At 36.3% G+C, this 15620-nt stretch overlaps 1 protein-coding gene across 1 annotated transcript; it reads left to right on the top strand.

Annotated features, from left to right (window-relative positions):
- The first annotated feature begins 262 nt into the window (after positions 1 to 262).
- On the top strand, positions 263 to 5436 carry LOC113575182 (somatostatin receptor type 5-like). The gene is made up of 3 exons (XM_027006538.2): positions 263 to 869; positions 2076 to 3223; positions 4334 to 5436. The coding sequence occupies exons 2-3, from the start codon at positions 2150 to 2152 to the stop codon at positions 4406 to 4408; spliced, it is 1149 nt and encodes a 382-aa protein (XP_026862339.1). The 5' UTR covers positions 263 to 869; positions 2076 to 2149; the 3' UTR covers positions 4409 to 5436.
- The last annotated feature ends 10184 nt before the right edge of the window (positions 5437 to 15620 follow it).

Here is a 15620-nt window from a genome sequence, read left to right as displayed (position 1 = left end):
TTATATTATTCTATATATAAGAAAAAGCACAGCCTGAACGTATATATGAAATCACATCTGTTTATTCATTTCAGAATTATTTTTATTTCTTCCATCGCACGGTAAATTTTCGCCATTTTCTATATTTTCGGTAATATTCATTTATAATCAGTAGTCTGAATAATCTGTTTCTAAATTCTTTGTAATGTGACGTATGAAAAAGTCCAGAAGGTGATCAAAAATAAGTTTATTTCTCTAAGGATCAATCTGTGCCGTACGTAATGCAGCTCTAGGCATCTCTCGTGTCTCTGCTATTAAAAGCGAAACCTCCCTGGACACAAAGCGCCACGCCAGGAACTATGTCATGACACTCGTCAAGATAAATACCACTTGGAGCCTCTGACTTCTGCGGATAAACGTAGCAACCCGTCTGCCTGAACGGAGAGAGCCTTGAACTGCAGCACCTTAACTCAATGATCTGGATACATAAACTGATTTACTTTGCGCAACGAAATGCGAATACACTCAAACATGATATTCGAACATGATATTTGATATCTGATATTTATCAGATAGAATGGTAGAATGACAAGGATGACTTATATGTGTAGTTTTGCTCATGCAAAGTATTTTTCGTGACGCGCAGACCCAATCCCACAATTTCGAAATCGCTAGCACAGGTAACACATGGTGGACTGTCGTGCGCTCACAATCAAAGTTCTAAGAAGACGAAGGAAAACGTTATGACCAAATCTGACTGAATTCCAGAGAATCCGAAAAGAGCATAAGTATGAGTTACATGTCAATCGTCATCTGAAGTAACAAGCGTTTCCAGGTCTTGCTAAGGGACCCCAAAACAAGACCCCGGGGTACCATGGACAGCGATTTAGGTACGTTTGCATTAATAATTGTTACTACTAATATACCAAAGGTATCTGTTTTTATCTGTTCAAAGATATTGATTGTTATTAGTTATTTTTGGTGTGTATTGTTTCCTATGGCTGAAGCACATTACAATCAAAAATTTTGTATAGTTGTGAGAAATTGTTAAACATTTCAATCACAAGCTTTTTATGTGGGAAAATGTCATTCTGAAGTCGTCCCAAACTAATCCACTTCATCATTGTACCGATGAGTGCTCAAATGTCCAATTCACGTGGGGCTAGTAACTACGTATCTGAAGTTTCACACGCTCTGAATATCTCCGCTGACAGTTTGACTGCAGACGGATGTAGAAGCTCATAATTGTTATAGCCTAAAAACATGTAGGTTAGCTAACATGAGTAAACGCACATATTGTTATTCAGTAGTGCAGCAGATATATAACGTGGGCCATAATTAATTGGATACCAATTAAACCTGTAACGGAGGTATTTTTTTCGAGAATGTTAAACATTTAATTGCGTAATTTTTTCCTGTCTTCTTTGTCTTCCTAGTTTTCGCAAAGTAAAACCTTACTTAAGGTTTCTTAAAGTTAAATATTCACTAAATATGATGTCAAATTAAGAGGTTTCTATGAACTAGTCTCCATTTGCAAGGAACTGTTTTTACTCACAACAATGCCATCGTTAGCTCTATGTTTTGATTTGTGGTTCACAGAATTTCAACGTCACCCGGTATATTTGTACAATAGTTGTTGCCCTGTTCCCTTGCATGCCTCATCTCCAGGGAGAATAGGCACTAAATGAAGGTCACATAAACTCTTGTTAAAGCTACACTGGGGGATGTTTTTCTTGGAAAACTAGGCCTACACCAAAATAGCTTTCAAAGCATGATTTTTGCTGAAAATCATAATTTGTGTTTGGAAAACCAACCACGGGTAACATGAAATAAGCCTACTGATTCAACATATTACTTATATATTAGTAATATATTTATATTTAATGATTCATGTTCATGTCCTGTCACAGAAACTCAAAAGCAGTATGTTTCTACACTGCCTTATAAGTTTGGGTGACTTTTTGTGTGTGTTTGTGTTTCTCAATTTTTATAACAAACACAAAGCAAGCCCTCATAACTTTAAAAACTGTATGTCTCATATTTTTTATTTACCATATCTTCTTATTAGCTAACATTATTTATTGATTCATTTTCAGCTGCTTGTTCCAAGAACCTTTGATTACCTAGTGAAAGGACTTGCTGTTCTTCAAAGTTTCAAAGTTCTTCAAAGATGGATGCCCAGAAGAATGCATCTTTTCTTGTTTCTGTAAACGAATCTTTCTTCTATGACCAAAAAGGACATGATAACTCTACAAGATTGCATGACAGTACAAGTATTGTGGCTGTAATTTACCTCATTGTGTTTGTACTGGGCTTAATGGGGAATACATTAGCAATCTTTGTGGTGTTGCGATACGCTAAGATGAAGACAGTTACCAATATGTATATCCTCAACTTGGCAGTAGCTGATGAGCTGTACATTCTTGGACTTCCTTTCATCACCACCCACAATGTGCTGTCCTACTGGCCCTTTGGCACCTTTCTGTGTCGTGTTGTTATGTGGGCAGACACCATCAGTCAGTTCACTAGCACCTTCTGCCTGACAGTAATGAGTATTGATCGTTATATGGCCGTGGTACATCCCATCCGCAGTGCAAAATGGCGGCGACCGAGCATAGCTAAGGTCATAAACTGTATGGTATGGACTCTCGCTTGTATTTTGGCACTTCCAGTGATAATTTACTCAGATGTTCAACCTGATCTCAACACCTGCAACATGAGCTGGCCAGAACCGCGTAACGTGTGGTCAGCAGCCTTTATACTTTACACTACCATCTTAGGATTCTTCTGCCCCTTACTGGTCATTTGCATATGCTACCTACTCATCGTTATCAAGGTGAAGTCAGCAGGAGCCAGAGCAGGGCTCACCAACCGGCGCAGGTCAGAAAGGAAGGTAACGCGTATGGTAGTGATCATTGTGGTCATGTTTGTGCTCTGCTGGCTTCCATTCTTCATTCTCAACATTGTCAATCTCATAATCATCCTCCCAGAAAACAGCCTCATAAGTGGTGTCTACTACCTCACTGTTATCCTCACATATGTAAACAGTTGTGCCAACCCTGTCCTCTATGGCTTCCTATCAGACAATTTTAAACAGAGCTTTCGGAAAGTGCTCTGTGTCCATAAAGCCAATGGGATTGGAGATAGTAACCCTGGACGGGCACGTGTTGAGAGTGCCAGTCAAAATGACCCCTTCTTCTCCCCAAGGAGCACAGACTACAATATGCAAGTCGAGAACCATCAAGTAAGTTGCTTAGATTTTTCTATGCCACTTTACAAGGCTTTTGGATAATTAGATACGTTGGAAACGTAATACTCCTCTTTATGACTTATTAACACTCAGAAATACAAAAACTCAAGATCTTTTGAGTTTAAATGCTGCCATATTGTTTCATTACAGTGTCATAAATATTAGAATAGAATGCTTGAAGTTTATCTGTCTTGAATAAATTAAAATTAAGATCAAAGTAATTGTCACCTATTGACCTGAATTCTAGCCAACAGGTAGATTGTAAATGGCAATTTGTAATAGCATAATCCTATGCAGGAGGCTGTAGGGGGTTAAGAACAAATTGTCCCACAGACAGTGCAAACAGAGGTCAGCAGTGCTTCTGTTCAGTTCTTAATCTCATCTGTAAAATTTAACTGATTTATTGCAGTGTGTGTGTGTGTGTGTGTTAAGGCAGACACAGTCACATAGAATATAAAATGGGGAAAAAAATGTACTGCATGACCTGTGTTAGATAGATGACTTTTGTAGACTGATGGTGTTGCGAAGTGCTTTATATCTTCTGAGGGCATGAAAAAGTATCTGTAATGATGATACTAAGAAAAAGAAAGCAAATCTCAGTATACTTCCCCCTACATATTGCAATTACTACACAAGATATAAGACTTCTTATTAATAAATTAATAATAAATCTTTTGCTTCCCATTTAGAGAACTGAATACTTTCAAGTATTCCATAGGAGCAATAATAACAACAACAACAAAAAAAAAACAATTTATTGATAGCATATTAGGGACTGGAGAAACCAGAATACATTAACAGCTATGAATGGCAGATTTGCCAGGGACATCCCATTTACAACACTGACACTCAATACCCTTGAGACAAAAACTTGAATGTTAGTTTTAATTGCCACCGCTCCCTTCCATGTTTTGGGATTGTAGATTAGCATCACATTCCAGCTTTCTGTCAAGTTTGGATTAAGACTAGACTGAATTTTAACTATGGAGAGAGTTTTTGGACAGGTGTGAAACCTTCAAATGGTAGTGTTAAGTATCTATTTATTTGCTTGACAGAGCCACTCTCTGCACTCTTGCACTCTTAAAGTCTACCATTTTTTTGCAGAGTATTCAGATGGAGCCCGGAGGTAATACCAAAGCGGAGCTTTTGACTTCTGTGATCAGTCAGTCCACAGTATGAGAGTTTTCCACCTTGCCACAGAGCCAAACTGGAAAAGGATAGCGAACTAATCCAACATTGGCAGCATTACTCTATGGACCCTCACTCAATTAACAAGGGAGCAGAGCATCACATCATGGTAAAAAAGTCAAGAACTCAAATATATATTTAGCATGATGTGACACTCTGCTCCCTTGTTAATTGAGTGAGGGTCCATAGAGTAAACCCATTTCCTTTTATAGCCACATTGTGACAGATGATACTGATGGGGTTGGAAAATAACCCTACGCTGGAAATGAGAATACATTATGACTCAAAGTACACTGTTTAGGTCTGACCCAGTTAATGGAGATGGGAACTTTGGGAAGCTGTACAATTCTCGTATGACCTCTGACCTATGACTTGAGCCTTTTGAGAGTAGTAGGAGAGGAAATGCTTTGGGCATTCTGTGATGAGATGGAATGTCAAGATGAATGAAGTACAGCTATGTATGGGTGGCTATTGAAGCAATCTCACAAACTCTCTAAAAGCATGTTAAGTGTCTCAACTGAGTATTAACTAGCCCTTTTGAAATGCCACATGGGTATATGCTGAGACAATAAAGACCATAAGTTATATACAAACATTGGGCTAGTCTTTTACAAAAGCTTAAACAGTTTTATTTATTAATAACAGATTGTCTTTATTTATAAATCCATGTATGTGGTGGATATAAAAGTATCCAAAAGTTTTCTTAGTTAAGACTGAAGCATAACTTAACAGCTTGCATTATTTTATATCAGAACAATGCTAAGGCTTCACTATAAGACTGTACATCATTTAATACATCTGCAAAGCAATTGATACAATTCAGTTGAATCCTGTTGGATATAATGTGGTGTGATACATTTTTTTTTAGAATTTATTTGTGGCATTTGCAACAAACCCTAGTTATAACAAAACTTGGGTGTTTTTAGTTGTTGTAAAACTGTTTAATAATGAAAGTCTTTTGCTGTTTCATCTATGTTGTGTCCAAAATCTTTGATATGTTGTTTTTGTTGTAGTAATTTACCAAGAAATAAAAGTTTTAAGATGAGTCCAATTGTGTTAAATGGCACAACATTAGATACAAAATCTTAAAAACAGACTAGTTCAGACTATCATTCATATCCATATTTATTCTTGATGTAAAAAAGTAGGTTTGCCTAAGAATCTAGCTCAGTTCACACAAACCACTTTAGCAACTGCATATTTATCTACATATATTTTATGAGAAATTTCACCATAATAAAATATTCTAGAATGTATTTATTGCAACTTTAATTTAGCTAACATCCAGATAGTTCTATATGACACATGATAAACACACACTAATAAAGCTTAAATAATAAGAAAGTCCTTTCAGTTAACAAAGTTAATTTGCTTTTGTTGTACACAAAAGATAAGAATGGTTGTTTCTTTTCTAGTAGAAATGGTTGGCATGTAGAGTTGACTGAACAAACCAGTTCTCCGGGCTGTATCAGCACAGTGAGCATAGAAAAAACAGCTTCAACCTGCTAGCTGAGAATGTGTGCAGTGTTAAAGGTTTAAAGTACTTAAAAATGGACTGCAACAAACCTCATCTCTATTATGGTGAATTTACCACTCTAAGGTTGATTGTGATTAAACTAGAGGCCCATTTCTGTCAGTTAATTACACATGACTAATTTTGAATATTCATGGGTATGTGAAAAATTATTTAAAGACTAGGTGAAAAAACAGGAACTTGAAGAAACTGAGGTTAACATTAAAAGCTATTTTATGGATGTCATAATACTCTATGAAAACATTCCTTTTAACAGTATTTTCTGTGCTGCCCCTATATCTATGTTGTTTACAGAAAACCTGTTTCCTTGGATTCCAAATGCTGCAGGTGCCTGGGTGGAAACACCAGGTGCCCTTAAACACAAAGTTCAGTCCCATATTACCATGGCTGGTGCTTATCTTCAAGGTCACACTGGTGATCACCTCACTGTCTGACTTGTGATTGTTGAACAGCATTAGGAGCTAAAGAACAATATGCAAAAAAAAAAATTATACCATTACTAAAAACTTCTTCCACAGTTCTGAGTCAATTATTTTTGTTTTGTTTATTTTGAGGTAACTTGAAAAACAGACTAAAATATAAAAGAATGTCCATGTTGTTTTACAGTATATGATAATATTGGCAATCCATGCTTCATGTGTTACTTCATGTGCTAAAAACATACTACATGAATGTTTAAGCTCCTATTCCCTATATAGGAATTAAATATAAATGAATGGGGTAAAAATAATTTACATTCCCCGTTAAGGAAGAATCCCTTAAAAATTCCACTAGGTTCAATTCTGACTACTGTATTAAGCATGTTAGCTGTCCTGTTGGTGACTGTTGTTGCAATGTTTTCTTTTAATTTTAATCTGATTTCCAAAAAACAACAGCAAAAAATGTATTTAAAAAATAAATTGGTTGGTTAGGCTGGAATCACTTTGTATTTATGGAACATAATGTGCTTTATGCTGCCCTTTATGAGTGTTCAGACTGTAGCATGTAAGAGATTACGTTGGGAGCAGAAAAGTGATCTTTCATAGTTGTGGGTCTCTAAGGGCCGAGCGTGGGAGAATGGAAATGGCATTGTTCTCCACTTACATTTCCAATGTCATTAAATAAGTCTTCTGACCTAAGCATAGTGATAATGAAAACGCAAGGTTAGCCCTTTTCACTTCATCATCAGGCTCCACTTTTTCAGGAATGACTGGTCATCTTGAAAGGGAGATTATCACAATAAGTAATCAGAGAGGACACTGTCTAAACCCTATTGTTGCAAGGATTTGAAATGGACATGTAATTCTGGATGCCTTTCATTAAAGCTCTTTACCTTCCCTTGAATTCACATGAATAGATACAGGATTGTTGGTTAGGCTGGAAGGCTATAGGAGATAAAGCATGTGACAAGACCAAATGAATGATTGTCATGCAATGGGACAGTGTGGCTCATTAAAGATTAGGAATGCTAAGAACAGCCATTTACATGGACTTCATCATACATGTCAAATTCAAAAGAAGCAAAAGTTGTGAATACTATGTTTGAACTTGTGTGAAAGGGTATTACCTCTTTGGAAACAAAACATGGGTTGTGGTATTAAAAAACTGCTATTCAGATCTACCCAATTCTCATATTTGGTGCTATACATCACCCTTGTATAGTGAAAAGGTTCTAACAAATTGACCTCTGATCCCTAAATCAGTGAACAGTGTCAGTGAACCTCATCTGAAAGTGCCAAATACCAGGAAGTCTGACTCCAAGAGCAGAACGATCATTGGGCAACAGGTGTCAAATTGCTTCCAGGAAGCCACTTTCCCTTTCCAGACCCAAACTGGGTTTGTATGGAAGGTGCTGATTTAATTACATATGTAGTTTTATAGAACTGATGTATATGTATGGTTGTCAATGCACTCATTACAAAGGTTTAAAGTCTTAAAAAAGCAGATGAATAATTAATAATAAGCATTCAAAGCATAGTGAGTCACCTGTTTGTGACGCTCTACATAGCATCTGGTTTGGTTTATTTACCAGTACGTAACGATTAACTTTTAATGTAACCTCTGAAATATCGATGTATACACACTGACCACTTTGTTAGAAACACCTACCTTGTAAGAAAATCTTATAGGTTTGCAGATAAATGTTATAGCCAATTTAGTGTTGCGATTTGTGTTAACCATCTTCTTGCTTCTCATCAGTGGTCAGTTTCTGACCATAATATGGCTTTAGCTGAATATTTTTAGGTGCCAGCTGATTGTGTGTCAGGCACAGCCCTGTTCTGCCTGATACAGAACACCCATTGCCTATTAGAGTTCCACCACCTAAATATGTGTATAGGGTACATATAATCACTCATCTTTAGAGAAGCTCTCTAAAGTAGGTGCACTTAATACAGTGGCCAGTCAGCATAGGTACAATGTGGTTCTAATAAAGTTAACAGTAAGTGAAGATGAGAATTAACATCAAAGGATTAACATGAAGCTGTTCTTTATTGATTCTTGTCTGTCTTTGAGTAATATTACAAACAAGTAGTTGTTTGCACAATTCCTGTGTATAGTATAAACACTAGGCTCTTACCTACAAACAGCTCTGCAACAGTCATCCATTACCTAACCTTTCTAGCCTTTCCACCAAGAAATGCAACAGATAAAAACAGATAAATAATTTCTGACATGCTAAGTCTGTCTATAGTTGCCTTGAGTTTTGAACCACCCCTTGGTTCAAGTAGGAATAGGTCCAAAAAGGTAGAGTGGACTTTGTGCCTGAGTATTGTTCACATACTACTGTGGCAATAGCCAAGTTGTACATAAACGGTTTAAATTTTTCAACTGTTCATACAGTACAGTTAAATATCACTGGGTACTTAAGTATTGAAACATTCAAATAATACAGTACTTAGGTAGCTGTTGATTCTACTTTAGGTATAGTAAGACTGTTCTGTTGTCATATATATATATATATATATATATATATATATATATATATATATATATATATATATATATATAAAATATGTTAATATGTGGATACGAGAGGCAGGATCCATATGTGGTTTGAGTTTTCATTACACTCAAATGAGTCTATGCTGACATCAGGAATCAAAGCACGTGCAGGCAAACCAAGAGATGGGCAATCCATAAATATAAATGTTATACATAGGAGGCTCAAAAGGCCAGATAACATGGAAATCAAGAGGCAAAAATTCTCAGAATGGTCACAGGTAATTGTACATGTAGGTAGAAACTAAGGGTAGAAATACAAGAACTAATAATAAAACTCAGTGGGGCCATAGAATTCTTCGGGAGGTGCTTGCTTGCCAATGTAAAGGGTACAGTGTGGCAATTATATTAAATACTACATTAATGTATGTGTGGTAATGTCCATATTGTCCATATGTGTTGGCAATGTAAGTGCTAAGTCATAAATGTATAAGTGAGCTATTATAGTAAGCCAGAGTTAATAACACTGGTCAACAGGAAAACATTTTCTATCACCCATGTTCCAGTATACTCATATGTGATTATGTATAGTGGTGCCAAAAAAGTGGCAGACTACTGCTGGACAGTGAAGAGGGATATTTCTGAGTTCAAATACATGCAAAACTCAAATAGTGTATATTTTAGAAGTACATTTCTACACATTATAACTGTAATTCCAGCTTTATTGGTGAATAAATAATATATAATTAATGAAAATGTACACACTTAAAAACCATATGTGATAGAGAAATTCTAAAAACAGATGGGAAGCAAAAAAGTTCAAATGTTGAAGTGGGATTTCATGGGTTCTTTCTTCATATGTGTTGCAATACATTAGTTACAAAGTGTATACAAATGTAAATCTAATACTCTTAAATACTCTGTTAATACACTTTACAAAGAATAAGAACACTATCTTCGCTGTTATTCAAAATGCTATGAAAATATCACATTCTAAACAGAGCCACAGTCTAAACAACAAAGCCACAGTCTAAACAAAAGCCAAAGCCTAACTGGGGTTTTTGTTACAGTAAACAGTAACAAAAAACCCTACAGGAGACTATGACATTAGATGGGCTAAAGTGAGAATTGATATGCTACAGGTCTGTAATGATAGCCATTATATAGTCTTAGATCATCTCAAGTACAAGGTTTTTGATCTTAAGTGAAAAGCCAAACTACTGTAGTATCCAATATTATACAGAAATGTAAAGAGATTCTCAAATGGGGAAAATGTAAAAGGATTCTCAAATGAGCAAAAAAAGGGACTGATGGTGTCTGAGAGGGGATGGAGTTAATACCGAAATATTAAATAACTTACAATGCATGCATTCCTATAAAAATGGTTTTAGAATTAGGAGTTGGGACAGCAGAGCTTTCTGTTAAGTGATTTACATCCTTCAAACAGTTTAAACATCAGTTTGGTTTTAGGCCTGATTATAGTGCATCTACTGCAGCAACTCTATGAATGATATTATGTGTGCCCTTGAAATTCACACAGAAATGTTTTACTCTGTTTATTGACTTGACAAAGACATTTGATACCATCACTCATGTTTTGCTTCTGCAAATTTGGAATATCTTGGCCCTGATGGGAGAACATTTATTTTGTTCACCAACTTACTAATAAATGTTAGTGTGTTATTGCTTATAAGACATAGTTAATTTCTTAATTACATTCTGTGGGGTTTTATTGTTGGTCTAATATTGTTTACTTTATAGCAATGAGGTTGCAAAACAAACTGAAAATTGCAAAATTCATTATTACACAAATTATTGTGTTATGTATTCTGTATTTTATGCTCCTTGTGCAACAATGTAAAAAATTCCAGAAAAATTTGATTTTATGCAAAAATCCTTGCATAACTTTAACCTAATGTTAAATTAAGAGAAGGCTTTTGGTGTATTTAAGTACCCTCAAAAATATTATATATATTTTAACTATAAGTATATTTAACTAAATATAAATTGAATGTTACAGTTATTGACCATCTTTCACACTATAAATACTTTGGCCATAAACTATATTATAGTTGGGTCAAACAATTCACTTTAACACAGAAGTGAAGCATATATATAAGCTCTGTTGGAGTGTACCAGTGGTCAAATAGAAGGGCATAAATTGCACTTCCAAAAATATGCTAGCACATACACACAATCCAGTACATATGCTGTAAATGTACTTTTAATATTCTAACACACACACACACATTTATAAACATACACAAACATTACACACACACACACACACACACACACACACACACATACACACACACACACACACACACACACACACACACACACACACAGAGGCATAGAACATCTTGTCTCTCTGCTAGGAACCTAAATGCCAAAAGCCCAGGATGTACTAGCACTAAGGGAAAGATGGAAAAATTGACATGTTTTGAGGAACATACAATAGATGGTATGTTGGTATGACATGGAATCTGCCATGATTCCAGGAGATAAGCACCATAGGAAAGCAAAACTGATCTTGCTACTGTGCTTTTTAAATCCTGTCCAATCTAATTACTGTAATCAATGAACAAATAAGAAAAATGAGAATCTCCTAACTTTGTAATTCACTTAGTAAGTCCTTTGTTCATTACACTGACATGCCAAAAGTGTATCAAGATTATTTACAAAAGTCATGGAAAATGTAGCTTTCAGGGCCTCTGAAAACAAGACAGCTGGAAAAATGGGGAAAACAGCCACATATTCCTGATACTTATCTGCAGACACCAGTAGCACGCCCATATGTCGAGAATATTTGGGCTTAGGTCAGTGTGTGTTTTTTCAAGTCACTTTTTTATTTTACAGCAAAGATCCTTCATATTTGATACATGCCTGAAAGAAGGGGTCAAATATGCATTATTTCAACTCCCACAACTACATTCACAAACCTTAGATGCCAACAGAGATCATTAGTGACAAACATGAAACCTGTGTCTAAAACATATTCAATGTCAAATATATAAAATAGCTAGGAATTAGGTGAACAAAATTCAGAATGAAGCTTTACTATTAACATTGTAGCCATCTGAGAATAGCCATCATGTGAGTAGTCCCACAAAGTGCCTATTAATGCTTGACTGATTGATTTTTTGTGCTGTAATAATCTATTTGACTATATAGAAGACTACACTAGAACACTATAAACAAGACTGCACTTTGGACAGGACAAAAGTGTCAGAAAACATTGTTACCTTTTTTCATTAATAGTTTATTAATTATTAGACACCAGCCTAGTAGTTTATTAGTTATTAGACACCAGTCTAATTCAGTCTAGTTCAAATGACTACAATATATTTCTAAAGCTCTTCCAGGGTTGGTATAAAATGAGGCATCAGTGTATATAAACAATTACCAAGCTATTACTAGATCATTTACATTTGTGATTAAAGCTGTGTTTTCACCCATCAGTCATTTAGTAACAAAGCCACCTACTTTACAAAGTTAGTAAACATTATATTAAGAAAGTAATTGAGAAATCAGGTGAAAATATAGACCTAGCTCAGAAGGGACAAATGCAAATATGCAAAGTAATTACCCACTTGCCACAGTATAGCCAGTTTTGCCTCACAGGGGCCATGCTTTCATTAACAATTCTTATAGAATGTAGGATGTGTATGATAGACAAAAAGAGTAGTGTCAGACATATGACATGCAGTCAGTAGTCCAGTGTGGCTGGTTTCAATGAGTTTCAGGTGTGGTTGTTTTGTTAATACATTTGGGATATTCATAATTTATGGGAACAATCATCATGAGTTTCAAGGTTCTGAAAGTATCTACCGTCATCATTACTGTATGACATACCTGAAGATTTAAAATTTCAAAGTCATCTTTTCATACCATTCCCAAAATCATTATTATAACAATCAGGCTGAGACACAAAAGTTAAGACCTGTCCAGATGTATTAAAGTCTACAATACAACAAGCAGAGACCAGTAAAACATGCAATGAGTTCAGAAATTGTAAACAAGCCACTACAGGTAAAGCATAAATAAAACAAGAAGCAAATTCTAAGTTTGATACAGCAGTATAGCATGACACAGACTACTTAGAATCACCCAGAGAAACAGTAGCAAGCTTCACTCAGAGAACTGACAAAGGTGAGTATGGTAAGTATCCATATGGTAAGTTTCTATAATCAGGGCCAAGTCTAATGAGTATGGTAAATACTAAGAATAAATGAGTCCATAATCAGGGCCAGGTGCAGATGGTGCAGAGATATATATATATATATATATATATATATATATATATATATATATATATATATATATATATATATATACTAAGTATTTATAGAATGAAATTTAAAATATATTTGCATTCAAGCTCTAAAATGCCCAAATATGGAGACAACATTATGGTACAGGAATAAAAATGATCAAACCATTGTATCACATTTTTTGGCACTCACATAGGAAGAATGACATATTACAGTGAATTTGAAAGTTTACAATACCCTCTATTATATCTCTTCAGGAAAAAGATGCAGATTTATTTGTAGCATATTTTGGCTTACATTAGAGTTAATTAAGTATTTAAAACTGGTTTCAGTTTCCTGTGACAAAACATATTGTTGTTAGGTTGTAGAATAGGGGTACCTGAACTGCAGAGATTGACTGTCCTGCAAAGCACAATTCAAACTGACCTAGCTCTCTAGGACTGGAACTGGACACCTGTTATAAAGACAGTATCGTCACATTAAAAAAAATGATCTATCAAATAGATAATTATTATGTTACAATTGTTTTAGAAAATAGGGTATAGAACATAAAAAACCTGAGAGAAGAAAATGTTCAGTACAGTGTCCTTCAGAATCATTAGCCGAATGTGACCAGCAAAATGCTGGTTGCACATTACTGTCATAACCTGTATCAGCAGAGCTGACAGCAAATCTGTCATAACCTGTTTCAAAATTAAATTATTCCTCTTTATTGTTAGGGAGCCAGGTGTGTAACCCTTAAAAATGGGCTCTCCAGTCATAGACATGGAGAGAGATCTATCTTAAGACTGCCTTACAGACTTTGGCGTGTAAACAAAGGGTGCTCAAACTTTAAGAAAAATGAAAATACACGATATTTCTATAATCTCTGATATATTTACCCACATTTGGTCTCTGAGTGTGCATTTTTCAAGTTTCCTCATGTTTTTTCTTGGTGTTTTAGTCAGACTGGCACAGATTATTAAAACAGGTTGGAATCACACTGGTTCAGAGCAATCATCTTGCCATAAATGGATGAAGATTATTAGTTACCAGTATGGAATTTTTGGTTTTATTTGTGGATTCACAGTATTGAAAATGTTGCAGTCTAATTTAGTAGTGGGAAACCACTAAGCAGATAAACAGTACCCAAGCCAGAGGAAACCCATAGCCCAGCTGTTCCCAGGACCTACTAGATTGTTTTGTCCTGGGAGACAAGAATGGAGTGAAGAGTGGTGGGAGCCAGAGCTGGAGAGGTGGTAGTCTTAGCTATGGTTTTATATAGTTGTATAATAGGACCTCTTCTGCCCATGACTTCCTGGAGCTGCTGCACTTATTTAGAGGAAGAAGACATTCTTCTCCCAGAGGAGTATGTGTGTCCGGGGCCAACAAAAACTGTAGCCCCTTCCATTATATTTCTCGCACTCGTCTCGCTCACTCAGTATCCCTCTCTCTAGAAAATTGGTATTTCCCCTTAAGCGAAGCAAAAAGCTGTAGCCTAAAGATGGGCTGGTCGCAGGACCCGGGCAGTACTTCCAGTTAAAAAGCAGCCATCGTTTCCATAACCCAAAGCCCTATCTCCCTCTCCCATAACCATTATCACACACTGCTCAACCTGTGGACAAACTGGGCAAACCATGCTAGACAAAACAGCAGAGAAAAAATAGGTTAGGTGCTGGATGCCCAATGAGTCTTGATGTTAGATGACCTGATTTAGCCTGACTCCAGATAATGTTGGGGAACACCATGTGGGTCTTGAAACTAAAGTTCCTACAGTAGCTCCAAACACTGCTACTCTCCTGCTTGGTGATCCAGAGGTTGACCCCTTGCCTGAGATGACACCCCTACCACCTGGTGGTCCAGATATTAACACCTCATCAGGACTGACATTGACAACACATCTAAATGATGTCACATCACTGCTCATATGACCACCAGGCAGGGCTGTTCTGTAGGATCACAGCGGCTGATATCAGTACAGCATCTGCTGGTGGTCAACATGCTCACCTCTGCTGTACTCAAAGGCCAGGTTTGAGTCTCAGGAGGGGACATCTATGCTGTCCCTTGCCTGCAGGTGCTTTCTTGTGCTCAGAAGGGTGCCAGCTGGCTTCTCTTGGGATTGGTGTTTCTGAGTGGTGTTTAAAGAGGACTGTTTCAGGCAGCAGTCACACCACCTGTTATTTAACACCAGAGGCTGTGGTGGTGTGTAAACACTTTACCATCAGGATTGTCCCAGTTTAACTGCTTCAGATGATAGACTCTGCCTGAGCAGTTTGCCTGTAGTTAACATATTGTGGCTTAAAACCACACTAATCATCATAGTCCATTCCACTTTTATTTCTCTGAGACAAGTTAAAGAGCCTTGATATTCCTGTATGCTACTTTGAGGAGTAGGGATAGTACCAACATCTCTACACAGGCCTTATTAGTGACCCAGTGATATACTAGCAATCAGCACTAAAAGTTGAGACAATTCAATTAGAAAAGGTACATG

The sequence above is a fragment of the Electrophorus electricus genome, chromosome 1, assembly GCF_013358815.1.
Source record: "Electrophorus electricus isolate fEleEle1 chromosome 1, fEleEle1.pri, whole genome shotgun sequence".
NCBI lineage: Eukaryota > Metazoa > Chordata > Actinopteri > Gymnotiformes > Gymnotidae > Electrophorus > Electrophorus electricus.
Note: the sequence above shows the minus strand (reverse complement) of the source record. Positions and strands in the feature narration are given on the sequence as shown.